Source organism: Lichtheimia ornata (genome assembly GCF_029851405.1).
Source record: "Lichtheimia ornata isolate CBS 291.66 chromosome Unknown scaffold00001, whole genome shotgun sequence".
NCBI lineage: Eukaryota > Fungi > Mucoromycota > Mucoromycetes > Mucorales > Lichtheimiaceae > Lichtheimia > Lichtheimia ornata.
The window spans coordinates 398,179-426,055 of NW_026695321.1; the positions used below are offsets into that span (position 1 = coordinate 398,179).

The 27,877-nt window shown below is 44.1% G+C and overlaps 10 protein-coding genes across 10 annotated transcripts; 6 read left to right on the plus strand and 4 right to left on the minus strand.

The window, feature by feature from the left end:
* Positions 1-200: 200 nt before the first annotated feature.
* On the plus strand, positions 201-2,054 carry O0I10_000145 (uncharacterized protein; the record flags this gene model as incomplete). Its single annotated transcript, XM_058480259.1, has 1 exon — positions 201-2,054. One exon carries the CDS (start codon positions 201-203, stop codon positions 2,052-2,054), a length of 1,854 nt encoding a protein of 617 aa, XP_058348782.1.
* A 1,129-nt stretch (positions 2,055-3,183) lies between these two features.
* Positions 3,184-7,958, plus strand: O0I10_000146 (uncharacterized protein; the record flags this gene model as incomplete). The annotated part of the gene is made up of 5 exons (XM_058480260.1): positions 3,184-5,061; positions 5,121-5,180; positions 5,240-5,564; positions 5,623-7,829; positions 7,896-7,958. 5 exons carry the CDS (start codon positions 3,184-3,186, stop codon positions 7,956-7,958), a joined length of 4,533 nt encoding a protein of 1,510 aa, XP_058348783.1.
* Positions 7,959-8,995: 1,037 nt separating this feature from the next.
* O0I10_000147 (phosphoribosylformimino-5-aminoimidazole carboxamide ribotide isomerase) lies at positions 8,996-10,382 on the plus strand (the record flags this gene model as incomplete). Its single annotated transcript, XM_058480261.1, has 9 exons — positions 8,996-9,108; positions 9,170-9,359; positions 9,464-9,567; positions 9,654-9,730; positions 9,802-9,832; positions 9,913-9,980; positions 10,044-10,094; positions 10,163-10,226; positions 10,310-10,382. 9 exons carry the CDS (start codon positions 8,996-8,998, stop codon positions 10,380-10,382), a joined length of 771 nt encoding a protein of 256 aa, XP_058348784.1.
* Positions 10,383-11,940: 1,558 nt separating this feature from the next.
* O0I10_000148 (uncharacterized protein) lies at positions 11,941-13,820 on the plus strand (the record flags this gene model as incomplete). The annotated part of the gene is made up of 4 exons (XM_058480262.1): positions 11,941-11,991; positions 12,050-12,501; positions 12,561-13,343; positions 13,427-13,820. 4 exons carry the CDS (start codon positions 11,941-11,943, stop codon positions 13,818-13,820), a joined length of 1,680 nt encoding a protein of 559 aa, XP_058348785.1.
* A 2,236-nt stretch (positions 13,821-16,056) lies between these two features.
* On the plus strand, positions 16,057-16,692 carry O0I10_000149 (uncharacterized protein; the record flags this gene model as incomplete). Its single annotated transcript, XM_058480263.1, has 6 exons — positions 16,057-16,166; positions 16,226-16,230; positions 16,307-16,365; positions 16,421-16,531; positions 16,590-16,598; positions 16,663-16,692. The coding sequence occupies 6 exons, from the start codon at positions 16,057-16,059 to the stop codon at positions 16,690-16,692; spliced, it is 324 nt and encodes a 107-aa protein (XP_058348786.1).
* Positions 16,693-16,786: 94 nt separating this feature from the next.
* Positions 16,787-17,605, minus strand: O0I10_000150 (uncharacterized protein; the record flags this gene model as incomplete). Its single annotated transcript, XM_058480264.1, has 4 exons — positions 16,787-16,997; positions 17,058-17,329; positions 17,382-17,538; positions 17,586-17,605. 4 exons carry the CDS (start codon positions 17,603-17,605, stop codon positions 16,787-16,789), a joined length of 660 nt encoding a protein of 219 aa, XP_058348787.1.
* A 346-nt stretch (positions 17,606-17,951) lies between these two features.
* Positions 17,952-18,800, minus strand: O0I10_000151 (uncharacterized protein; the record flags this gene model as incomplete). Its single annotated transcript, XM_058480265.1, has 1 exon — positions 17,952-18,800. One exon carries the CDS (start codon positions 18,798-18,800, stop codon positions 17,952-17,954), a length of 849 nt encoding a protein of 282 aa, XP_058348788.1.
* Positions 18,801-19,410: 610 nt separating this feature from the next.
* Positions 19,411-22,542, minus strand: O0I10_000152 (potassium/sodium efflux P-type ATPase, fungal-type; the record flags this gene model as incomplete). The annotated part of the gene is made up of 3 exons (XM_058480266.1): positions 19,411-21,464; positions 21,543-21,860; positions 21,954-22,542. The coding sequence occupies 3 exons, from the start codon at positions 22,540-22,542 to the stop codon at positions 19,411-19,413; spliced, it is 2,961 nt and encodes a 986-aa protein (XP_058348789.1).
* A 1,508-nt stretch (positions 22,543-24,050) lies between these two features.
* Positions 24,051-27,062, plus strand: O0I10_000153 (uncharacterized protein; the record flags this gene model as incomplete). Its single annotated transcript, XM_058480267.1, has 7 exons — positions 24,051-24,907; positions 24,970-25,305; positions 25,370-25,385; positions 25,538-25,668; positions 25,735-26,108; positions 26,166-26,361; positions 26,420-27,062. 7 exons carry the CDS (start codon positions 24,051-24,053, stop codon positions 27,060-27,062), a joined length of 2,553 nt encoding a protein of 850 aa, XP_058348790.1.
* A 77-nt stretch (positions 27,063-27,139) lies between these two features.
* O0I10_000154 (uncharacterized protein) lies at positions 27,140-27,606 on the minus strand (the record flags this gene model as incomplete). The annotated part of the gene is made up of 3 exons (XM_058480268.1): positions 27,140-27,306; positions 27,369-27,406; positions 27,470-27,606. 3 exons carry the CDS (start codon positions 27,604-27,606, stop codon positions 27,140-27,142), a joined length of 342 nt encoding a protein of 113 aa, XP_058348791.1.
* Between the last annotated feature and the right edge of the window lie 271 nt (positions 27,607-27,877).

The window sequence follows — 27,877 nt, forward strand, 5'->3', positions numbered from 1 at the left end:
TCTTTTTGTGCGTGCTTGTCGTGTTGCTGGTGGTGGATGGTGCTTGCCAACTTTCACTTTTCATGTACCCAATGCTCACAGCTCGGCCCTACTTCGGGCAACATGACTCTTTTAATAGTTTATGCAACACGATTATTATGCAGCGATTGTTTCTTGGCTCACGATTCATTCTAATACTTGCACTATTTGTTTCAACTACTATGGCTCAGCACCAAGTCATCCCTGGTGCAACAATGAACGCTTCATCATTATTCGGCTTACCACGCTTCGATCATTGTGCCCTGTCCTTTAACAATACCCTCTACATCTTTGGCGGTCACCTCAATAATGGAACGGTCGCATTGCAATTCGCATCATCCATTACATCTCAGCCACCGATATACAGGCCGATATACACAGATAAGGCATGGCTATGGCACGATATCATGGAGGGTGGCGGCTGTGCTGTCACAAGTTATGGTCAGGTGATTATGTTGCCGCCTCAAAAACCTTGTGCCATTCTCAATTTGGATACACTGCAACCTACCGCTTTTACGAGGGTAACTGGATCACCCGTGGCATTGGATTCATTCGGCAACAATAGCAATATCAATTCCTCCTTTATTGAATCGCCACCACGACCACGACGTCAAATGGCTAGCACTATGTGGAATGACATGCTCGTGGTTTTCGGTGGCCTCGTATACGATAATACAACAATAGAGCCAACTACTACTAGAACAACGACCAATTGGACCTTATCACAAGCAACCTTTGTACTTGATGCACGAATACAATCGCAATGGATATGGTACGAGGTTCCTATAGTGCTTGGTAACACACCACCTACGGGCACCAATGCTGTGATGGTGAGCACACAAAGGTGGATTTTATTGTTCTCGATTGTGCCGGCATACAGCTCAAATCAGCAAGATACAACAACATCATCACCGACACATTACAACGTATCCGTATACTGCTTCGATCCTTATGTGTACATGTGGACAGGCAAGGTTGTCGAATTCATAAGTCAAACCGATACCATCAAGGCTGAATCCATGGTTACTACCAATAACAGTGATTCGGTACTCGTTGTTCCCGCTTACTCAAGTAACAATGGCAGCAATGATGTACCATTATCGCTTTCACGTATTGCTTTATTGGAGTCGTATGGATTGTGGCGATTAGAAATGTCCACCAGTGAAGCAACAGGCACCATCCATTGGATCCCTCCATCTCGTTTAGGTCCATTTAGGCCTATGATGGGTGGATCAGTGACCAAGGTGAGCCATGATTTGATTGTTCTTTATGGTGGTATACCTTTTAGCCACGACAGCTTCCGTTTTTGGAATTCATCTTCGTTGTCGTTCTTGGATGCTCGTTGGTGGAGCGAGATACAGTGGCATCCTAACCGCACCACCCCAACCACTTCATCGGCTAACGATCACCAAGGTGTGTCAAATCACAAATTAGCTATCATTCTTGGCACTGTGCTGGGGTTTGTGGCCCTCGTGATGATCATTTTTGTTTGTTATTGGTGTTGTTATCGCCGTCGGCGTCGTGAGCAACCAGATGCAGCACACAATCATGCACCTCGGTCACCAATGGTTGAGGACCACACTACACAAATGCCGAATCGACATCTTACAGTAACCCCAGATCAAGTTGCCACAGCATGGGCCACTCAACTTAAAAGAGCCCTTTCCAATGTCGGTCGTCAATCATCGTTTACAAAACAACGTAGACAATCATCATCTTTACAACCATCACCAGCCAATGTACCATCATCATCTCAATCACCACCACCACCTCCTCCTCCATCATCCGGTGCAACACCTCGTATCCATGACAACGATGATGAGGTGGATTATGAACGACAACGACAAATTCGTGAAGCGAGTAGATTTAATGAGCATTTTGATTTGATGGCTCCAACCGATACAAACATGTTGGATCGAGTGTCAGAGGAAGAGCAAGTTGGTAGTAGTAATAGTAGTAGTGGTGATCCGGGAGCATCAACATCGACGACCGATCAAAGAGGTGAACAAGTACGCACCACCACCACCACCACGTGAGGAGATTCATTGCATCACAACAAACACTACTTGGCATTTGTACTTTAATACGCATATTAGCATCGTGTATATCTATTTATCCAGACCATAGCATCATTTCAAACTAATGTATAAACTTTTACCTTGAGCCATGTACCTTGTATTTTGTGTTGCCATGCGCACCTGAAGAGTTGGTAGGTCCGCTATTAGATTTGACTGGCCAAGGCCGTGCCACGCTCTTGCAATACCCTTTCCACTCATCACCCCCATTGTCACCACACGCACCATCCACAATGTCTGCTCTTGTAAGTCCATGGCTGAGAATAGACCACCAATGCAACAATCGAGAAGAACAGTATTCTAAAGACGCGACTTAGGATGACTGGAATGCTGCCAAGCCTTTAAGTGCCCCTATCCCTCCAAGCTTATACCCATTGCTCGCTTACATATTCCTTTCGGCCGGCTTATTTATGGGTGGTATGTTTGTCGTGTAAGTACTCTCGTCTTTGTGTGTGTGTGGATACGTGCATTTCAATAAGGGATACTTGACTCATCAACGCTGTTCACGCGCTCTTTATGCATCTTCATGGTTTACAGCCAAAGCAAGAACACTTCTCTCTTCAAGCAGCTTCAAACTTCTTTGGCAGCCTCCCTTTTCCTCGGATTTGGAGCAGTTTTCACATCCATATCAGTGGGCGTTTATGTTTAATCTTTTGTATGAGGCAATAAAGGACAATGTGATGCATACAAATAGTGTAAAAGGAGATTTAGAAGGATGTCTGTACACTGCTTAGGAGAGCATAATGGAACAATGGATGGTATCCTATAATAGAAAACAATGGCATTTTCCATCACGTGGGTTTATAGCTATAGATCTTTTATTCTTTTTGTATATCCATGCGACTACTATAACATTTGAATTGAATAAAGGGGTTATAGAACTTCATCTGGTTGCAATCTCTCCATTCATCACACAAAAAATGATCCAAAGCACGGAGATTGACACGGCTCTTTGACCTATTTTCAGTTTCAGTTCAAGAGCTGTCACTTGACACTGCCTCTTTTTCTTTGTCTTCCTGACTCAACTTGAAGCGACGGCTACCACCTGATCTCGCAGCTTCGACTTGATTCACACACGACATTATACGACATGGATGCGCCAATTGACGTCCTCAAGATTGAGCACAATGTTGTGACCAAAGAACTCGCTCGTTTTCGACCTTGCGATCCAGAAACGCGTTGCTACTTTTGCCGTGAATGGGCTCAATTCATTTATAAAAAGCACCTGGCATGGACCGGCAAATCGCAACCTGATCCATCACAGTCCAAGGGCAATGCGAGTGGAGATTGTGTATTGCACGCCGGCCGTTTCAGCATCAAGCTGCCAAAGTTTTCCGAAGTCCAGCAACCTTCCAGCAAACAACGACAAAAAGAACGATCCACCAAGCTGTTTGATGACTTTAAGAAGCAGTTGGACACTAAGAACGGTGATTTGCCTGGTGATTTGACAGTTCAAGTGGTTGATATGTGTGAAAAGTGGATCGATCAGCCTAGCAGCTTGGTTGCATTGCCTGCCCTCTTTGAACCTGTTGAATTTGATGCATACGACGAATCATTGTCGACTACGAGTGAGCCAAAGGAGCCAGCACGTTTATTGGATCCACTTGAAATCGAACGTCAGCATGTCATTTTGCCATCCAAAGGATTTCATCTACTCAAGAACTTGACAGGCGACATTTTGCTTTCACACAAAGAACCGGCTTGTGAACATATGCGACCTGAATGGAAGTCACCCAGTGATTTGGAGGTGGATCGTAACATTTTCAATGAGAAGATGGCTCGTGAAGTCAAAGCTGTGATGGTCGAAGTGGAACAAGCATTGCATGAATCGTGGCGCCATTTGACGAGCTTTATTACTCAAGTCAAGGCTTTGGATAAGGAAAGGAACACATTGATGGGAAAGGATTGCCAAAAGAACATCGACTACTTTGCTCAAAAGCAGTCTTTGCCATCTTTTCAGGAGTACTGGACCAGTCAAGGAGATTTCAAAAAGAAGCGTGCGGATATGGCGACTGTGGATGCGGCTTTCATTGGCTTCTTTGATTTACTCGAATCCAAGGTCAAGGAGTTTCAGACATCCTTTGTTCATACACGTCTCGATGCTGTTTGTACGCTTATCCAGAAGCTATGGGATTTGGTGGTGCCTGCAATTCAACAAATGGCCGAACGTATGGCTTCTTTCGAAGTCAAGAATGACGCTTATATGGAAAGCTGCACTGCTCTTTCAAAATCGCTTGACACCCTCCACCCAATTGATGATGTACGTTCGGCTGTCGACACTGTGAGACAAGAAGTGGATACGAGAATTGCCGAGTATTTGCAGGAGATTGAAGCTTTGGAGAAGACATACAAAGAGGAATCTCGCCCCAATGTCGCTGGTCGACTAGACAAGGTCAACAATAAGGCATTCAAGAAACAACTCAAGAAGGTCGAGAGTGGATATTATTCGTTACGCCAAACTTTCCGCTACTTGCTCACTCAAAAGATATTTCCCGAATCGCTGTTTTGCAAGTTCAGTTTATTTTGTATGGAGGCATTGATGCAAGAGGGTGAATTGATGGAAGCCATGACGATTGAGAGGGAGATCAAGAGGTTTTTGCAGTCTCATGAGGAAATGGTGGAGGAACGGCAATATCTATTCGAGGATTTTGAGGAAGGTGTGATAACCGGTCGCACTGAGCTTGCTGGAATTCTTGGTCGATTGTTCTTGAAAGAAGGAATGCGTATCCAAGGAGAGAATTTGGCCATGCAGCGTCAGAATACTTTGCTCAAATCGCTTGGTGTCCAAGTCGAGGATGAACAACAGGAATCACCATCGAGCAAGAAGAAGAAGAGCAAAAAGAAGAAGACGTCACCAGAGGAGCCACCATCACAATCGACTTCAACAAAGACTGAATCGATCCCATCACCAAAGGAGACAAAGGCCAAAGATGTGAAATCCACAAAATCAGCTGAGTCCAAAGCAAAGGTAATTATTAGGAATGGTTTATGAGATCATGATGTTGATACTTATATCCATATAATTAGAATGTTGAAGTTAAGCCTGCTCAAGTCAAAAAGACAAAGGTGGCTGATGCCAAACCAAAGGTAAATGACCAAAGAAAGATGCAGTGATACGTTGTAATTAACATTTATGGTATAAATAGGTTCCTGAAGTCAAGCCAGTTACACCAAAGGTCCCTGATACCAAAGTCACTGCTGCAAAGATCGCTGCCGCTGCCGCTGCCGCTGCTGCTGTACCTGCAATGGTGAACGATACCACCTCTGTCAAGACCAAGCCATCAGTACCTTCTCCTCCAGCAAAGAAGCCAACACCTTCTCCAGCAAAGCCATCAGTTGTATCTCCTCCCAAATCTACTACTCCCAAGAAGGATGATGAATGGCAAACGATGCCTGTTCGTTCGACATCGACTTCTCAAGCATCCACTAGTAACAATGCTACTTCCATCCCTGTTGAAAAGAAAAAGAAAGGTGATGATCCCTTATTGTTTGCCTTTTCATTGGATATTAATCCTTTTGTTTTCAATAGTCAAACCAGAAGAAGCCTTCCCTTCCTTATCTTCTCAACAAGGATCGACCTCTGATGTTGGTGGTTGGGGTCCAGTTGGGGAATCTTGGGCGAGCAAGATTGGTGAATCAAACGTGAACAAGTCTTCCACCACTAAGACCACCGACGCTGAACCAGCAAAGGATGATGAATGGACGACTATACCTTCGAGCACAACTACCACCACTACCACCACTACAGCTGCTAAGCAAGACGACAACAAAGCTATGCCATCACCTAGCAACAATCGATTGGATGCAAAGAAGACAAAGATGGTTACAAAGAGCCAACCAGAGCAAAAGAATGCGCCACCTGGATTGAAAGCAGCTGAGACCAAGAGCCAAGATGATGAATGGACAACAGTGCCATCCAGCAAGGCAATCAAGTCGAATGATTTAGCAACAGTGGTATCCACAACAAAGGAACAACCAAAGCCTGATACAAGTGCATCGAGCATTGAGCAATCCAATACTACTCAAGATAGATGGGGTACAAATGCGACATCGACTGCCACAGCTGATGGATGGGGTTCTTCTACAACGGGAGCTACAAGTGTGAAAAAGGAGGAAATCAACAATGATGGATGGGGTGCACCATCTACTGCCACAACTGCTAACGATAATGTGGATGGCTGGGGAGCACCTACAACAGCACCGATTCAATCCAGTGGATGGGGCAATGAAGATACGGCCACAAAGAATGATGGATGGGGAGCAACAAATGACAACAACGCAGCAGGTTGGGAAGCACCTACACCATCAAAATCGGATCAATTAGGTGGATGGGGTCAAGAACCTAAGGCACAAATCAATCAAGCAGCAGCAGCAGCAGCAGCACCTCAACCTACTCCATCAGCTGAATCCAATGGATGGGGTCAAGAACCTGCAAACAAGGGCAATGATGATGATGGATGGGGAAAGCCTGCACAATCCAGCGGTTGGGGAGCTACTTCAGGCAATGATGGTCTTGGTGGATGGGGCAATGTATCCACTACTGAAGGTGATTGGAGCAAGAAGCAGGAAGCAACAACCAAATCTTGGAATACATCAACATCGAATACTTGGGAACAAGAAGCATCCAAGATGAGTGAGGGTTGGAATAAGCCAGCAGCTAGCCAAGCCCCTGTGGGTCGAGCCAATGATTCTGATAATTGGAGACAACCGCAACAGCAACCACGTGAAAGATACAGCATCAGAAAGAATGATAGCCGACGCACAAGTGGAAACACTAATCGGGTTGATGACAATGCTCAACAACGTGGATGGAATAACAGCAACACGAATGATCGTTGGAATGACCAAAACAAGCATAAGCGATCTTCCTCGGGATGGAATCCAAACAATGGCAGCAGCAGTAATGATGACAATTGGAGGGCTAAGTCTTCGGTGGATGATATCAATAATGGATGGGGATCTTCATCGACAAGTACAACAACCATGCCTTCTGTATCGAATGCTGAAAAGGACAATGCTCCTGTGGATGTGGTCAACATTTCGATGAAAGACATCTTGCAACAATCCACAGCTACTTTGCCTCCTCCACCTACTCAACCTCCTGGTTTAATCAAGGATCCAATGTTGGGTGCTAGCAGTACTTTGTCCTCTCCTCTTGCAACTACCTCGCCAATGAATTTCCAAATGGCATCCGCAACCACCACAACCACCTCAGCCACGACTCCTCCACTTGTTCAAAAAGATGTTTTATCAGCAGATCAAATTCGCAACATGAGTCCCGAGAATATGATTGCTTTTGTACAAAACTTGCAGCAGGAGAACATGCGTTTGTTGCAACAACTTATCGCCGCTCAACAAGAAATGGCTCTGCAAACAACACGTTACAGCGAGATGATGACTATCTCTAGAGAACGGGAATCTCAAATGATGCAACTTTTCGAGGCTCGCAAGCAAACAGAGCTTGAGGAAGGTCGTCGTTACATTCTTTCTTTGGAAGCACATATCGGCAAACTCGAGAATCAGCTTAAAGCAGCAGCAGCAGCAGCTACTGGTGGTGGTGGAAATGGCATAGGCGGCGTGACAGCAGGTTTTGGTAACCAAGATCTCTTTGCCGGCTATCGTGAGGAAATGCGTTCCAACCAACAACATCGTGGACGACGCAACTATTACAACAAACCCGCCATCGTCCGTTGTGGCAACTGTGGTGGATCGGGTCATACCAGTGCAGAGTGTCAGGTAGGAGGAGGATACATCCATATAGCTACAATATGATTTTGGTATTCATCTTTTTTTTATCTTTAGAATGCTTGCCGCTATTGTGGATCAACCGAGCATTTGTCTGAAGCATGCCACGCAAACCAATGAACGCCAATATAGACGTATCAAAAATTCATAGCATCCTTGTACAATATAGTTTTATACTGCATCCTCCCTCCTCTCTCTCCTATCTCTCTCTCTCTTTCTCGTTCTCCATCGTGATGACATAAAAAATTGTACCAGTAGCCGTTTTGCTACATTTTACTATCATCCTCAATGATCCAAGTAAAAGAGTAACCATAGTTTATAGCTTCATTCAGAAGGAAGGCAGGTAAAGTTTCCGCAATGCACTTAAGCATAGGACAGCGTCTTCCAGACGCACAAGTTCATCATAGTGAAGCAAAGTTTAGGTTACATATGCACGTTGCTTGTGATCAAGCTGACTTTTTCTCCAACAAACCACGCCAATTTCCCAAAATTACTTTGTCACTACTGAAAAACTTTTCGCGTTGACCATCACTAGCGGATCAATTTCCTAATCGAGCATCAGCCAATCAAATCACACGATTGTCCTCGGGCCGACAAACCTTGGTTGACAGGTCATCTTGGCGGGTACCTCTTCCGATTGCTCAAATAGTACTACTTGCTTGTTCTTCATCGCATCATTTACTATCCTGCGATATCGATCATGTATGACATGCCTAAATAGTTTATTGTCCTCTCTCTTTGTGCAAGATTTGCATTCAATATTGCTGCTTTCATGAATCGTGGTTGTCCATATCAAATACGTATATAAAATGCAAAAGCCCATCTGCTACCCCTATCTATAATACTTGAATACCATCATCAAACATGAGGGATTGTGTATTCAATTTAGCAGTACTTAGGCTACCCTAATGCATGATGTAATAATACATCACATGTATTCCTCGCTTACAATGAACACGATCGAGTTTAAAGAACGTTTCACCTGACACGTGGATAATGAATGGAAATGCATTATTGCAAGAGAAGATACGCTTTATTTATTATTCTCGTAGATCATACAAAGATCAAGCAGTGATATACAACAAGCATCGGATTAACGAGGAGGTGGGGCTCTGCTATTTGTCTACAACGACTCGGTTGTTCCGCTCCTTTCTACAATGACACGTTTCAACGGTTGCATCGATCTCCATCACGGCCAAGTCAAACAAATTGTTGGTGGTTCCCTTAGCGATAAGGCACCCGAGGATCTCAAGACCAACTTTGTTTCAACGTAAATGCTGAGCAACACCTACGCATGTGGAACGATTCAATACTCAATGTTGGTTTACCAGGGAAACGCCAAAGCACTACGCTGAACTCTACAAGCGACACGATATTACACGTTGCCATGTTATCAAGTTGGGACCCAACAATGATGATGCTGCCAAGGAAGCGCTTAGTGGATGGCCCAACGGTCTTCAAGTGGGTGGTGGTATCACATCAGAGAATGCACAAACGTGGCTTGATTATGGTGCTTCCAAGGTTTGTGGGAATTCACTTTCACATATACCTCTCTTTTCCCCTACTCCTATAGCCAATGTGTGTGTGTGTATCACCATGGACCCTAAGCGAGATCATTTTATTAGGTGATTGTCACAAGTTACCTCTTCCCGGATGCCCGATTCTCAAAGGAACGTTTGGTGGATTTGTGTCAACGTGTAGGCAAGGAACGATTGGTGGTAGATGTCAGGTAATACAAAAAAGCCAACCTGGGATCATGGGAATATCAGTAACAAAAAGCCACACAGAGACTGATCAATGTATCACCTTTGTTAGTTGTCGTCGCCGTGATAACAAATGGGTTGTGGCTATGAACAAGTGGCAAACCATGACCGATATGGAGGTGAATCAAGGTGAGTAGGATGACAATTCGATATCAGGCGAGGATGATGATCTCACACACACACTCGCTCTCTCTCTATAGACACCTTGACAATGCTTTCGGAATATTGCAGGTAATGCAAACAAGCGGACGGGGTGTGTGTGGCTCGTGATCAAACGAGAAAAACTAATGGGCGGGAACACACGCATATAGCGAGTTTTTAATTCACGCAGCGGATGTTGAAGGCTTGTGCAAAGGCATTGATGAGGAATTGGTTCAAAGTAAGTGTCTTGTGCAATGCTTTTGCTGAGCATGTGACCCACCTTCTCTCTTGTTATACTTAGAACTTGGCGAATGGGTCAACATCCCAACGACGTATGCTGGTGGTGGAAGAAGTAAGTCGTATCGAAAATGATGGAAAAAAGTGAAAAGATGGGGGAATGAAAATACTAATGATTATTAGGCATAGATGATCTTGCTCTTGTTGAAAGATTATCAAAGGGCAAAGTGGATCTTACTTTCGGCAGGTACGTTTGCATATGATACATTTAACTTTGTGTCGGGATTGTTGTTTTGTGTTGCTCATGTGGATTCATCTTGTTGCATATAGTGCTTTGGACATTTTTGGAGGCGATGGAGTGACATTTGACGAGTGCGTGGCATGGAACAACGAGCATCAATGAGTCCCTCGTGTATGAGAGAAAAGCAAAAAATACCGGTGCAACATAGACAAATGGCACAGACTCCTTTTTTTCAATATCATCATAATAAAAGCGGACAACATACCCGGCACACGGACGAGGAGGTTAGCATGCGGATTATTCCTACCGAATGGGACACAGCCGATGATCTCTGTACTACTCACGGAGAAGCACTATTCTTGTCTATTCTTGTCATTACGTTGGGTGACACAAACCTGAAATGGTGATGTGAGCTTTTAAAGGGCAAGGATCAAAGATACAGCAAATGGGCTAAGCTGCATGATAAAGTTATGCAATACGCGTTGATATTCGATCGTGGTGGCGCACTATTCGGGCTGGGATCAAACATTGAAGATGAGCGACCTGAATATGAAGCGATGAAAGCAGCCAACAACGGATGCATACGATCGGAAGGCTACTCCAGCTACGTTACACTGTCAACTGCAAACCGATTGATCGATGCGCACTCTGTTATTCTTGTATTCTGAGAAGCGGGCCCAGCAACCTGGAACTTGTCAATTGCATTTATCATTTTCTGTTGCCCTTTTTCCTCTCTCTTTGACATTTCTTTCACTTTTTTTCTTTCTCGAATTCTTTCCCCATCCCGCTTCATTCTTTTATCAGCATTCTGTGATATCCTCTCTTTCAGCCAAAATACACCACGCATGACACCACGTTGCTTCTGGTCACTACTTGACTCGAATAGTCTCCAGTTTCTTTATATCTCATCCGCCGTTCCTCACAATGTTCAAACAACAATGATGTCGCAATCGCTTTTCACCTTGATGCATCCTGAAGAGGTGGATCTTGCTCGAAAGGACTTGGCCAAATTCATCGACAGCCAAGCATTTGGTGGATCAATCACAAGGTGAATACCATCAAACAATGAAACAAAACATAGGCTGCTTATGATGATGACGATGGATACAATGAGCCTGCAACCGAGTGACTGGAAAAGAAGAGGGAGATGGGCAAATGATGCATTTTTATTATGTGTATGTGGCAGGGGTCATTCGTGCATGGCATCTTGTATCTATCTATCCCATCCAGCAGCAGCAGCAGCATTCACACGATTGATTTTTATCATGAACTCTAATAGCATTTGAATTGTGATACAATTAGGTGTCGTTTGCGAAACGTGCTTATTCCCGACACAGCTTCTTTTGAGGTAACAATTTATGGAGTGTTTTGGGGGTTGGGGGGAGGGAGAGAGAGAGAGAGAAGGAGCGAAAGAACGAGAATGGGGGAGATGGATGTGTTTGTGTGCGCCGAATCAACCCACAACGCTTGAACTTGTCATTCACAAACTCACACGCACACATAGGTTGTTGTTGATCAGTGGATGGTCATGGATATCGTCATGTACATTATCGATCACCAAACCTTACTTGTTTTGTTTCATGTCGATAGGATGGATGATGAAGGTAACTGTTCTACCAATTCTTTGATCATAACAAGAGATGCTTCCAGAAGAGGCTTATTTTCTCACTGTGCATTGGCTTGTACCATGATAGGGTCTTCTCCTCTTCAACCATCAACCATGGCTCATACTACTACGACTACATGTGGCGAAACCCTTTTTCAAGAAACGGTATGCAACTTGGTTCTTTGTATCTTTCATGCGCTTGCTTACACCTTTCTTTTTTTAGAATGACGCCGAGGTTCTCAGGGCCATCCTTAACAGAGACTCGTATCCAAAAGACTGTGCTCCTCGCCGGGGCCTTTGCATTTTCAATAGTTGCACGAAAGCGGTGCTTCTTTCTTATCCTTATGCCTATCATGACGATGACAATGATGCCAGACTTTCAGCACTAAGTCGCTTGATCGGCAATGGATTTGATACGTCTTGTGTTCAGTGTTCGCGGCAAAAAACATATACACACAACAACTCTATTGGTGCCATTCAGCCGATCGACCACATTATTATTCCATATGGTCATATTACATTTACCATTAGCAACGACAGCAGCAGCAGCAGCAGCAACAGTAGCCACCACCACCCACAACAACACGTTGCAGCACAAAACAGCCTCGTGTATCCCCCCAACGAAATGACAGTGCAACAGCGCCCTCCTCTTGTACACACTTCTAGTGACCCCAGGTAAAGTTCTTCTTACACATATTGAGCTATCAGTGCGTTGTTATTGATTTCGTTTGTAGTAGCAATCGGTTACCCAGATTGCAAGATATAACCACATTGGCCCAAAGTTGCTTTATCGGGAGACATGGGTCCTCCTCCCCAGAAGTGGAGAATGAACATGGACGATCGATGATGATGATTGATGATGAGATGACAACCACTTCCACCATTGCTGCTTCCAACCATCCTCAAGTTAAGCATCGAGGTGATGATATTGATGAGTACTACAAACAACGAGTGATGGGATCCGGGCTGTGCCGACCGGCAATCTCGATTAATGCGGATGCGAATGATCGCGAATTGAGCCTCTTGTCACACAAAAATGCTTCGCATCCCATCAGACAGCGGCCTTTTGTCCCATACGCACGACGCAATAGTACTGCCATTACTACTACGACGAGTACAAGCACGAGGTATAGCCCACCACCCTCTCCACAACCACATGCAGCCTTTCGTGCTGGTGGTAATGATGGTAGTAGTAGCCCTTGGAATACCATGCAACAAAATCAACCACCACCACGATCACCATCATCGCCTTCTTCTATTAAACATCATAGCAACAATACCACACGTCGGTGTATTTCCTCACCACATATTGCTGCCCCACCAACCAAACCAATGGCAACCGTGAGGCGCAGGCACTCTTCTTCGGCAAAGACAAACTTTTGTACTAGCAGGTCCCAGCGCTATGCTTCCTCCTCTTCTTGTGCCGCATCGGTTTCACAGCATCACGTAAACCATTGTGAGAGTTGTGGCACAACTTCTAGTCCCGAATGGCGAAAGGGGCCTTCGGGTCACAAAACGTAATGAATCCTACATTATTTGCTGTACATTTTCGGTCATTACTAACCGCCATATTTGTTGTTGTTGTTGTTGTTGTGTATAGTTATTGCAACGCTTGTGGTCTCAGATATTGGCGGTCTGTAGCACGCAAAGAAAAGATGATGGCCCAACAACAAAAGGCGCGAAACGAACAACGAGCAGCTCACCACAATCATTACCACCAACAACAGCATCAGCTTTCACCTATCAGTGCAACCATTACCAATAGCACACCACCTTCACCATCCTCATCATGCTCATCCTCTTCACCACTTTCACCCGCATCACCCGCACCCATTATGGTTACAGCCAATGCCACAGCATCTGTCGCATATGCAGATAACAACAATAGACGTTATGATACAACATCATCATCTTCCACCACCACCACTACCACCAATATGCACCATCCTCATTTGCAACCAGCATGGGGATTGCACCCAAAAATCACCCACTAACATGTATACTGCCATTCGTTACTATATCGTTATACGCAACGGAACCATTCGATCATCATTTTCAACAACAACAACAACAACAACAAAAAAGCACCTCCACAATCTCTGTTTATAGTCCTTCTTATTATTCACCAACCCACACACACACACACACACACATGCAACTTGCATCGATGTATAAGCTATCTTACTCAAAATTGTATACACAACCACACATGTCCCTTATTGCCCTTTTGTTTTTCTTTCTTTCTTTCTTTCTTTCCCTTTGGATCAACTTTATAACCTTGTCAACAACAACATTGTATACCACACACCACCCACACACACTGCCTGTTTAAAATAAGACACTTGCACTCTTTTTCTCCTCCTAGCTCATCACTCCCATTTTCAATCCTTTTCTGAAAATACATATATACTGCTGCTGCTGGCAACATCTCATCCTCTTTAGTAGGCAGCATATCCATATTGAATAAATCAGCGCTGTTGTATGTGGTACAAATGATTGGGGGGGGGGTCTTTGTCTTGAGAGTAGCATTGGGAGTTTCTATAATGACACATATTTGTCATTGCCACGCTAGAGTAAGCCATAAATGCCTATCGGGAAAAATGACGATGGGGAGTAATCGGCCTAATAACAACGTGTGTGCGCACACGTACACACGTACACACACGCACAATTCCCAAACCACGGGTCCAAAGTTTGATGATGATAAAGGGAAGCAATCTGTGTGTATGTGTGTGTGCAACATGGATGTTTTAAAGGATATTGGATCATCACACATAATAACCACCACCACCTCCTTATTCTCCCACACGTCATGATACAACAACAATCAACACAAAGGGCACCACCAGAAAGCGATGGTAGTAGAATGCAATGGCTGAGATCGATAGTGAGAGGCGATGGCGGTATATTCTGGAAGAAACGATCGATTTAATACTTTGCGAAATATAGTAGGTGAAAAGATCTTGCATCAAGAAGCTGGGTCTGTGCGCCATCTCTTGCTCTCTCTTTCTCGATCCCCGTCTTGTTTAGTAACTTTTGGGTTTACACGGACTTTGAAAATAACCACCCTGTGTTGGGTGGAGGTATCGTCATTTTTGAACGATACACGTTTGAAAGTATGCCAAGAAACGAGAACACGGGTCATTGAGAAAATCAGGATTGCATGTGCTTCCCCATTAGATGGTGGAAAGAAGGGAATAAAACATGAGCGGGGCATTCATCGTTTGTATAGCAAAGAGCATGTTTGTCTGGTGGTACCTGGCCCCCCTTAGACTTTCTTTCTCCCGGTCCCGAGAAGAACCTTATAGACTTGTGTAAAAAATTGTTTCTCTTAGAATCAAGATTATTCTCATTATGGAATAAAACATACTTCTGATTTGGCATATACCTTGTTCGGCTAAAGCCAATGATGCTTGACAATCTTGGAATATCAACATCATCACATTCGGTTGTATCATGTCCTTTTGGTATTATCCTGTATCTCGCATCGATTGCGGGCACGTGTCGTCGTTTGATGGCATGTTGTAAAAATGACGATGGTATTTTTCCACACACATCCTATTCTAGCTGTTCCAAAGCTCGTCATTCTGCCGGCCAATTTTCATGCTTTGAGCTCCTCATTATGCCGATGATGGCTGACTTCCTGCATGCTACGTGGCCATGGGATTGGATCTTGCTGCTACCATCCAATATCGAAAGATTGTTATCATCATGAAAGGGAAGATCACAAAGAAAGTATTCCTTACATTGAGCGATGAGATGATATCATCATGAGCAAGTTGATCACCATTTGAAGGAACAGCTGCCATAAAGCGAGCATCGTCAATGTTGCTCATAGCCCTGAATATAGATCAAGTACTTTGTCCTTAACATGTTTTGGATGGTAAACAATGTTTTAAAGTATGAGAAGGGGAAGATTCTTTATCAATGCATGGTGCATGGTGCATGAAAATGGCATCCTGTTGTCCTGGAAACGTGCGCTGATTCGGTCTCCAAGACAACCATGCCACGCTTACTTAACAAGAATAGGCCAATAGGCCTGACAACAGGTCAGTGCCATACGTCCACCATATATGGACAATGTCAACACGCCAAGTAGTGAGATGCCTTCAAATCATAACACCTTTCAAAGACGTCGGGGATTCACGTTATGCTCACCAAACCGATATGCAAGGGTTGACCTCTTTTGAGCGATAGAAGCCTTTCACTATTCTTCCTCTTCTCTCTGACATGATCATACCCAAGGTCTATCAATTTGGTCCCCATGTTATTCCCGAATCGCAGGTGTTCTTCAAATCCAAGTTCTGCATTGGTCTTGTCAACCTGAAACCCATCACACCGTAGGTCCAACACACACGCATTCCTTTCCTCACCACCACCACTCACTCTCATACAACAGTGGACGTGCGTAAATAGACATGAAGATACATTTATTATCGCTATCGGGATCATTCAATAACCTATGAGTGTTTTATAACAGATATCCTTGTCGTATCTCGTCGCAATGTACCACGGGTCAAGGATTTGAATCCTGAAGAGGTAGGTGAGAGGGGTGTATAGATGTATAGCAACGATTATTGATTGGGGCAATCAGATAGCAGATATCATGATGAGTGCGCAAACCATTGGGAATGTTGTGGAGAAGCAATTTGGATGTACATCCTTGACGACTGTCATTCAAGATGGACCTCAAGCTGGTCAAACGGTAGGTAAAAAGACATACTTTATGATTCGTTTGCTTTCATTAACACATCTTTTATTAGGTTCCACACGTACATATGCATGTTATCCCCCGTAGGATGGGTGATTGGGCGAACAATGATGATATTTATGAAGAATTGGGAGGCAGGAGCAAGGTGCGAGTAGACAATGAAGAACGAGAACCACGATCTGCCGAAGAGATGAAAAAGGAAGCCGAATGGTTACGCACTTTTTTTCCAGACAATTTTAATGAGATGCCTTAAGGCTGTTCTTTTTTGATAAACATGGATTGTGGGAGTTCTGCACTAAGTGATGGTAATTGTTGTTGTTGTGATGACGATGACGATGATGGTGGTGCTGGTGGTGGTCGTGATTGGATGGATGATGATGATGGTCTATGGTTTTCATTCTTCATATTGGCTGAACAATCAAGTAAATATTGGCCAAGGAAAGCAAGAGGATCAGATGGTCTATGTATAACCACATTCATTATTAATTGATTGTACCATCCACAATGACACCTTTCTTACCGTTCAGTTACTACCAATTTCATGCCTTCTAAGAGCGTAGGTACCACATGTGCGTCCAAATAGGATCGTGGAGATTGACTATCACCTCGTCGTCGCTGTGCCTGTGGATCGTGGGATTGTGATGTAAAGCTGGATGATTCAGGTACATTGCCAGAGGAGGATGATGGTGGTGCTGGGGTTTGTTGCTGTGACATGGATGAATGCGGTGGTGGTGGTGGTGGTGCACGACTCGCTGGTGAGGATGGACCTCCTATAGGTGCCAACACGTTGTCCTATACAATAAACGATAAGCTTCTTGAATGAAAAGACAAGCCATATAGTCACCTCTTGTTTAACTGGTTGAGAAGCTGGCAATCGTACATTGGCAAGATGCGATTGCTGAGCCGGCAAATGGTCAGAGAAGCGTGCATTGCTACTACTGCTGCCTTGTGATGGGGGATAGTCTTTGGAGTCAATGGGAGGAAGTCGTCCAGCAGAGAAACTGCTTGATCGTTAGCATAATAGAAGCACGTAAAGAACACGACCTACTTTGAAGAATGGTTTGACATGAAAAAGAGATCAGGACAAAGGAAGAGTGGAGCACAAATTTGGATCGGGTTGCCTATTGCAGCATTAAGAGAAAGTCCACTCTACGCGATTTTCTACTTTCATCATCTTTGCTTGAAATCCCTGATAGAATCATAGTCCTCCAATATCTAGATTACATTTGATTGATCAATACGAATAAAGGTGACTACATCACGCGTTTATAGAAGACCACTTTAACATCAATGACGATTATTCATGATGATCAAGAATCTTTTTATTATGCAACATGGTTGTTTTTAAATTATAGTACAATGCAAGGTCGTATATAGTACATTATATATGGGAGAGGATGTAATAGCGAGAGCTCTAGAAACGACCGACATCATCCGCTGCGGTCTTGTTGCTGGTGTATACGTCGTCTGGATTATAGGTGCCCATAGGTTGTTGTGCCTCGTCATCACCCACTTGGTTCAGGCGGTCGTGATCGCTAAAGCTCACCCACTTGGATGAACATGTACATACAAACACAAGAGCCATGGATGCTAGTAGGCTGCCAAAGACATATTGGAGGATAGTAAGGGCCATGAATCCTCCCATTTCAAGGACATAAAATGAGACATTTCCAAAGATTTGACCAAGGGAAACCAGGGAAAGTAATAGAAGAAAGATTCGGAATGATCCACGGAATGGGTTGATGGCCAAAGAGTATCCAGGGCGAGACGACAGAACCAATTGAAGAATATTCATCATCACGATACCATAGGTGCCGATGTAATACATGACAATGGCTGCAAAACTACCTGTGACCAACACCAGGATGACATAGACAAGCATTAAAATGCTCATGAGTGCACTCCAACCATAGGCGGTCTTGGGAATAGTGCTGAGCTGACTGTCTTCAGAGGTCTTTGAGGTTCCGCGTACGACCTCAAAGAGGATGCACCACAGCAAGTATCGCGCAATCATGGCGAAAAGCACAGCCACTGAATTCATTATATAATAGGAACTATCCAGGTCAAAAGGAAAGCCCATTTGATCAGCAGCAAGAAGCTCCAAGAGAGTGGCAATAAAGAATGAGAGACCAGAGAGCATGGTAAGCGTATGTCGCATGGCATATCGCTTGTCGTTCATAGCCAGTTTGCCTGCCCAAAGCGTTGCTGCGCCACTGAATACTGCAACGGGTATATCAAATCCAAGGATATCAGGAGGTGCCATCTTTTGTAAATGTATGTAATTGAAAGAGGTAGTATGTAATAATGAGAGAGATCAATAAAAGAAATAGATCAAGGAGAAGCGTGGTCTTTTATAATCCCGTCAACACAACATGTCGTCATGACGCACTTGCCACAATCATACGCCTATCCTAAGCGCTGAATGGCCATCATGCGCGAAAAACTTTTGAGTTGATCATATGGATTGTAACGTTGCTGAGCACGCTTGATTCATTGTGCAACCCCACTGAATCGAAAAGGACAAAAGTCATGCTCAGCCTCAGCAGGTTGTTTGGTGCTTTGGTAGCACGGTGGTCGTTTTATAACAGGTATCCAGAATTTTGATAGAAATACGTGATCCGCCTTTGCAAACAAGTCCAATGGGGTCTTGAACGATGTATAATACTACACACATTAATGCTCATGTGATCGATGATGAGGATGATGATCAAGTAGTACGTGTTTAAATTTATTTACAGAACGAGATCGTAAATGTGAAGGGAGAGAGTACAAGTGATTAAAGCGTGAATTAGTCTATGGATGCGGGTGTAGAAATGGCGTGCGTGGATAATAAATGTAAAAGAATGAGAACATTGAATGTGTGAAAGAGGTGCTTAAGAGCGCTTGGTTTTCATGACCTTGCGTTTGATCAGCTTGTAAACTTCGCCAAAGAGGATATAGAAAAGGTTCAATCCGACAGCCATACCCCATTCCCATTGGATACCGATCATGCTGAAGCCTTCAATTGCAACCTGGGGAATGTACATGAAGAGCACCAAGGTGACAATATCAAAAATGAGCGTGCCGATGATGACCTTGGACTTGAATGTGTTCTTGATGCCCTTCCAATTCCATTCGATACTGCGATAACTGCGGACGTGGACCATGACAATGATGGATGAGAACAAAAAGGTGGTAAGCAAGCTTGCACGAGCACGATAGAATGCATAGCAAGGGCCTTCACGATAATTGGTATCACATTCGGATGCACCAATGCCATAGCCAACGGTGTAGAGTGGGACCACGTAGGCGACCATACAGATGATTGTCATACCAATTGCATATACAGTCAAATCCATCAAGATCTCGGGATTGAAAATGCTTTCAGTGGGAGGTCGTGGAGGTTCCTTCATGACAGTGGGAGAAGCGGATTGAGTGCTGAGATCGGCAGCAGGTGGCGTAATAGCAATGTAGATCAAGATCATTTGCATAGTCGAAAGAGGAGCAGCACTACGTCCATTCACATCCTGAATAGCCAATGCAAGAATGACAACGAGAGCCATAGCCGCCAATGCAATCCAATAATACAAGAGGAAACGTTGCATGTTTTGATAAATGCGTCGACCTTCAGCGATAGCACGAATGATAGTAGCAAAGTTGTCATCGGTCAAAATGATATCCGAGGCTTGCTTGGCAACATCGCTTCCATTTTTGCCCATGGCAATGCCCACATCGGCAATACGCAAGGATGGAGAATCGTTGACACCATCACCTGTCATGGCTGAAATGTTGTTTCTTCGTTCAGAGGCTTGAATCATCTTGACCTTGGTTTCAGGAGAGCATCGTGCGACAACCAATGGAAGGTATTCAAGAGCATCGACTTGTTCATCCGTTAAAGCATCAAAGCGTGGGCCAGACATGACGAGTTGATCATTCTGCATAGTGGTGTCATCCAAGATATTGATCTCACGAGCAATGGCACGGGCTGTGATCTCGTGATCACCCGTAAGCATATGAACAGAGATACCAGCTTCATGGGCTTCATCCACAGCAATACGCGATTCAGGTCGTGGAGGATCGTAGATACCAGTAAGGCCAAGGAACTCAAGATCACGTTCCATGTCGTCGCGAGGGAATCGGCGATGCATTTGATCGTGTGGTGGCAAGTCCTTCATGTCGGCAGGATCCAATTTGCGAATGGCAAGAGCAATGACACGCAAACCCTTTGCAGCCAAAGCATCGACACGTTTCATAATCTCATCGACATTCTTGACGTTGTTGCAAAGTGGCAAGAGACGTTCGGCGGCACCTTTGGAAAAGACAAAAGCATCACCAGAGATAGTGTTCCTGCACAAGGTGGACATGCGCTTGATCGTGGAATCAAATTGGTACTCCGCAAGTTCCTCCCAACCAGAAGATGTCAGCTGTGGCTTTCCAAGATCGAACTTGTGAGCGAATACTTGAAGAGCTACTTCGGTAGGAGCACCACTGGGAATCCAATCATCCGATTCAGTTTCTTGTACATCCGATTGTTGTTGTCCTTTCTTTTCATCATTCAAGGTAGGTGGCTTTTCAACCGATACCGATGATTCATCACGACGAAAGATGGCTGACATGTTGCACAAGGCTGAACACCATACAAGCTGTCGAATCGAATCAGAGATATTGGACTTGTCAACAAGTTCACCACCTCCCACTTGATCATCACTAAGGTCATCGGTACGATAAACATCGCCATGAGGTGCTAAACCATTGGGTGACACGTAAAAGTATCCTTCGTTGGGCGTCCAGAAACGGATGACCACCATTTTGGCCATGGTTAAGGTACCGGTCTTGTCAGAGAAAATGTTGGTCACCGAACCCAATGTTTCGAGCACCTTGAGTTTACGAACGACAGCTTTTTGTTGTGCCATTTCTTTACCACCAAGCACCAATGTTACGGTCATGACTATTTTGCATCATGTTTATTAGCCCCCTTGCTCCGATCACACATGTCTCCCTCCATCCCTGCATGATGCTTTCTTACCTGTTGTGAGACCAGCTGGCAATACCGACAATGCAGCTGTCATGGCATACATGCCAATATCATAATCAGCCTTGAAGCGTACGGATGCGAGAACGATAATGACACAAAGTACGGCAGCCACCAAAAGTCCAATGTACATTCGATAAAGACTCTTTTGCAAACGTGTGGTATCACCCTTACTTCCTGCATCATTGAGTTTCTTTGCCACTTTGCCGATCTCGGTTTGCATGCCAATGGCTGTGACAATGGCTGCGCCACGTCCTTTGGAAACAACCGTTGAGCTGTAGGCCATGTTGACACGATCACCAAGAGGTTCGTCTGGGCAAATAAAAAAATGTTGTCAGTTGATATGAATTCACAAACAAAGAAAGTAGGTAAAAATAGCCCGAAGTAAGGAGGATTTTACTTTACCTGCTTTGTCCAACACAATCAATTGCTTTTGTACGGGGACCGATTCACCAGTGAGTAAGGCTTCATCCACCTCAAGATTGGAAATGGTAACGAGGCGAGCATCAGCGGCAACGGAATCACCTTCTTGGATCAATAGGATATCACCGGGAACAATATCGCGGCTGGCAAGTGTTTGAGTACGACCATCGCGTAATACGCGTGCTTCAGGGGATGACAAGTTACGAAGAGCAGCCAATGTCTGTTCGGCTGCATACTCTTGAGAGAATGATAAATAGACGTTGAGGACGGCAATAAACATAAGCATGGAACCCGTTGGGTAGTCGCCAAATCCAAATGATACGGCACCAAGGGCTACGAAAATCCAATTCATGACATCCTTGGTTTGTCGTAGCAGGATCGTAAACCAGGTAGGACCACCTCCTGTAGACAATTCATTGTATCCATATTGATGATGGCGTGATGAAGCTTCTTCCGAGGTCAGGCCTTTTTCAATGGATGTGCCCAAGGTTTTGACAACCTGATCCACTTCCATGACGTGCCAGTCCGTGCTGCCAATGGTTGTGTTGCTGTTGCTGTCGCCACTGGTCATGGTATAGGGCGAAGATTACAATATGAAGTACGGGAAATAAAGAAATGTAACTTGGCAACAAATAGTAGTAGTGGTAGTGATGATATATATATATAAATTGAAAAAGAACTCAGGTAGAAAGAATGAGCATGTGGGAAAAGCCTACCGAAAAAAGGTTGAAAATTTCTTTTATAAGCAAAAGCAAATCATCGGAAACCATGCAGCCGGTTAACATCTGGCTCTGAAGCCTTTAGGGTAGGACGCCGCTTCCCCGCTTTTCTTGGTAGCTAATCGGAGGGGTTCTACCGCCTGTTGAATGATTGTATACCAATCATTCATTCGGAAAAGTTCGTCCGATCGATCCATAAAGAAAAAAACAGATTTCATCATAATTCGTCGATCTTGAATCATTCATTCAATATCATTGCTTATTTTCATTATCATTCTTTCATGCGAATACAAGGAGCTAATGGTATTATAGCAAGATTTACTCTAATGCTGCATACATGTGCATTCTGTATGAAGATCCGCTTGGAGTCAAAAAAGGGGAAAGGATGATGAATGTTAAACACCGGTCAGGTTTCACTTAACCAAGGACGTGCACCCGACGACGATCGGAAAAGACAAAATAAGTTGATGCGATTTGTTCGTGTGAAAAAGCACTTGATCGTTGTACCATCGAGGATGTTTATGCCACGATACCTAACGATGACCAAAAAGACACCTTGCAATGGCCTCGTAATTTGAGCACATGACAACTCCCTACTATGCAATCCACATTTGCCGCCAAAACCGAGGTATGGTTTTATGTATACCCTGACGACATTATTATTCATTGATCCGAATTCTAGCCACCATCATCAACGACATCACCTGTTATCCAATGGGAGCTGCTCGATGGCTCTTATGCGAGTGAACCGATTCAAGCGAATTTCCATAACGAGGGGGATTAGAACATCTTACTCTTCCAGTACAACACCGTACCAGAAATGTGGCAACGGCGTAGCGGGATGCACATGCATCACAGAAAGGAGTAGTAGGCAAGTTGTTTTTATTATTTGCATATAAAGGACTGAAGCACGCCATGCCGCAGCGTATCGTGATGATAACTCAGTTTCTTTGTCAGAAAAAATGTACCTTTGTGTTGTAAGAATGGATCACCATAACAACCCCCTTGCATTATCTGCACGTGCAATGCGAAATCAATCACTTAATGCATAAGATATGCAAGATGATGGCTAAATCAAAGCGTAGTTATATCCAAACGTCGATTGTTTATTATAGTAACCATACAAAGTACTATGTAATCATTATGGAGTCATAGTGTGTCTCTCGTACTTGCTACTGCTGGGACGTGGAGTTGGGTGGTGGAAAACATTTTGAAACAGGTGGGTGATTCTTCTCTCTCTCTCTCGCATTACACCGCCCGCTGGATGATCTTATAACACCCATTGAGACCAACTCCCTCCACCAGCCAACCTACGTTTAACAAAACCACCTTTATACATATCTGATTCTATATACGCTCCATGTCGTTTGATCGATCTCGATCCAACAGCAGCAACAGCACCCATTCAACTACTTCAAAAGCACGCCGACAACGACGTCCGTTCGCCTTCATTGCACCTGTGCCAGGATTAGGCCCCACCGTTCAACAGCGATCAGTAAGACGTACACGAGCAAAGCAGAGCTGTGATTCATGTCGACGGCGAAAAACACGTTGCAATGCCGATGAGACGTTTCCATGTAGCACGTGTGTCGGTCTTGGCGTTGAATGTCACCTTTCAGAGCAAAAACGACGAGGACCTGTACCAGTGACATACGTTGAAGCACTTGAAGATCGCATCAAACGACTCGAAGAGATGTTAACCAATGATGACAACAACAAACGAGAGAGCGGTGACCATGCGATTGAAGGTAGCAGCAGCAGTAATGATCATGAAAAGGCAGTGAAAGCGAGACCATCAGCATCTTCATCCACCATCAGCAACAACGAAGCAACTTCGAATGTGGCACGTGCAGCATCGTCGGATTCACTCGCCGATGATCTCAACAGTCTCAAATTATCAGATTACAACACCACCTTGTATATCGGTTGTAGTGCGGGCTACTACATGTTGGATCAAGAGGCTTTTGTCAGTAAACGTGGAGGTCATATTGATCATCGAGAGATTGTACAAAAAGTCAACGATGAACAGGATGAGCACGTCATTATCAAATCGGGTGGGAGCGAACATCAGCCATGCCCTTCATCCAGCCCAGCTAGTCTACGTGGTGGTTGTGGTATTGGTGATACTTCCGGATCGACATGCCAACAACGACGATTTGAACCCTTTGCTGATATACCCAACATGACATTGGAATTGGCAGATTCCATGATTGAATTGTAAGTATACGTTCTATTTGTTTCCACGCTTCCATGGTTACTCAAACAATCATGCATAAAAGGTACTTTCGTTATGTTCACGTGGCAGCTCCTCTCGTCAACAAGATTGGTTTCCTTGAACAGTACTACTTTCAAAACCCACAACCACCCGATGAATACCTATTGTACACCATTTGCGCCGTCGCTTGTCATTTCATGATCAAGGAAAAGGATCTCAACACAAGATACAAGATCACCGTGGATACCATTCGCTCATTACATCAATGCTTCCAAGCAAGAGCACAAAAGTTACTCGAGACTGTTTTTCGACGATCCAAACTTTCCACCGTATCGGCCCTGGTACTATTGGCTTCATTTGTTAACATGTCTCAGGATGAGGATGATGATCGATTACAATGGTAAGTGCTTATCCACATGGATGGTTTAGCATGTGTGGACTCACTTTTTTTCCCTTTTGTGTAGGTTTATGTGTGGAACAGTGAGTATCCGTATTACGTGAAACTAGTATGCATGATAGAAACATACCACTAACATGCACATTTTTCTTTATTCGTCCATTGCAAGGCCATTCGTATGGTGAGTACAATGCCTATTTTTTACCAACTTCATACTCACACGACTAGCGAATAGGCTCAAGATCTGGGACTTCATCGTAGTTCGGCAAGGTGGCGCCTTCCTGAGCATGAAATTGAGTTACGCCGACGTATATGGTATTGTGCCTACATTCTAGACCGTGAGATTTCTGCCGAGTTGGGACGACCGTGAGTATGATGATGGGAAAGGAAAAAGAAAAAGATTGGGTGATACTGATGATGCCTTATTGCCAGGTTGACCATTTTGGAGGATGACTATGATGTGGAGCTACCATCGCCTTATGAGACACCTTGCAGTTATGGAAGCCATACGAGGGACGTGGATGAGAATGAGCCGATCCCAAGCCTTCTTTTGGAAGCATATGAAGATTTACGTGAGCGACGTCCAATTTACAGCTTGTTTATTTGTTACATGCCTCTTTCTCGAATCCTTGGACAAATTCTGGGCTACTTTTATTCTGCCAAGGTGCAACCCAGTGAGCGGAATGACAAGATTGATGTTGCCAAACGACTGTCACATGAGATGGATGAGTGGGCAAGGGATGCACAAGATCGATTGGAGCATTATCCTGTCACTGCGGCCCCAGATAGTTACCCCACCAAAGATGGTAAGTTGATCAATGTGTCTATAATAGCCAATGTTGTATACTTATTTAGTACTTTAGAATTCTTGAACATGTATTATCATTGTCTTAAGCTTTTGATCTATCGCTCGTTTATTTCGGATCGAGATACGTTCAATATCGACTTTGCATTACACGCCCTCAGTGCATGTATGACATCAGCCATTGCCATTGTGGATGGTGTCGAGAGGATGGAAGCTATTGGACCTACAGGCATGCCATGGAATTTTATATGCTAGTAAGTTGAATAATGGCAACATCATGTTATACAACGAAACTCACTTCTTTGATATTAGTGCTATTTTCCAATCAGCCATCATGTTCTTATTCAATGTCAAGGGTGAAGATGAGTTTTTACGGCAATTGGGAGCCAAAAACCTTGCACGTTGTGCCAACATTTATGCAAGAGATGATGAATTACGTGGGAGTCGACCTGCACAAGTGCTCATGTCATTGGCAGCCAAATATTCAGTTCCAGTGGATACAAGTAGTGAAGGCTCATTTATGAACATGATGAACAGCGGTAGCCTAGCAACGTCGACGCCAACAGTGTTTCCTGCAACACCATCACCATCGCCCTCATTACTTGTCAATGGTGCCACGACACGAGCTAGTCAAAGCCCTGATTCAAACGTGGTGTATGTAGATGTACCTGTGCAACAACAACCGTATGCAGCATCTAATGCAATCAACATGCACGCGCCTCCTCCTCCTCCTCCATCCATGAGTGAATTTAATTCACAACAAGCTCCCATGGTGATGAATTCAGCAGCGCCACAATCCTCCATTCCCATGACTCCTGGTACAGCAGCAGCAGTTCCTATGAGCGATGTGCAATTTGATATTTCTGGTTTATCATCCGAGTTGTCTCTTTGGGAATTCCCAACAGCCATTACGTGGAACGAATGGAATCCATATTTGCATGAACAACAGCAGTAGTAGTAGTAATGATCACTTTCTTTGTACATATATATAACACTCCTCTTCTCTCTGCCTTGTACACTCGTATTTTATTGTCAACCAACAAGATCTGCTGAACCATCTCGACGAAATTTATAAGGGGATCCTTTTGTGGAGGCATCGTTGGCATGTTCTTTGATCCATTTATCAGAGGCTTCCTTGGTTTTCATGGGCGTGTGATCTTTTAACGGCAGCTCGGGCAATACATCGTCATGGGCAAGCACTATTTTTTATATACATCAGCAAAGCCCTCCCATTTCTGGTTTTCAACAAGCTACAACTTACACACTTGACATTGGTCTTTGGGGTATTCGCGCCAAGATCTTTTACATAAACAACGTGTCAATTACATGGTGCTAGATGGTGACATTGTGTGTGCAACCTACGCATTTTCGGGATCGATCCGCTCATTCACAGTGGGATAGTCAAATTCAAGTTCGTCAAAAGAATGTGCTGTTTCCGATTGCCTTTGTTGGTGATACTTTTTGGCATCGACGTTTGCTTTTCTTGCTTCAGGAGACATGGTGTGAATTGTGCTCATAACAAAAAGAGAGAGAAAGGATGTTTTAGGTATGAACCATTGAAAAAAGGTATAAGTGCCCATTGACCAAACCCCTGTCGACCCATTTATGCAGCCATGTAAGATGATAATCAAGCTCTCTCTTATTCCCAAAAACAAATAAATGAAACTATTTTGTGTGTGATCATATAAAAAATCAGTGATGCATATACAAGAATGACAAAAGAAACATGTGTGAGAGACAAAGAAAAACACAAAAGAATGACAATGGGTT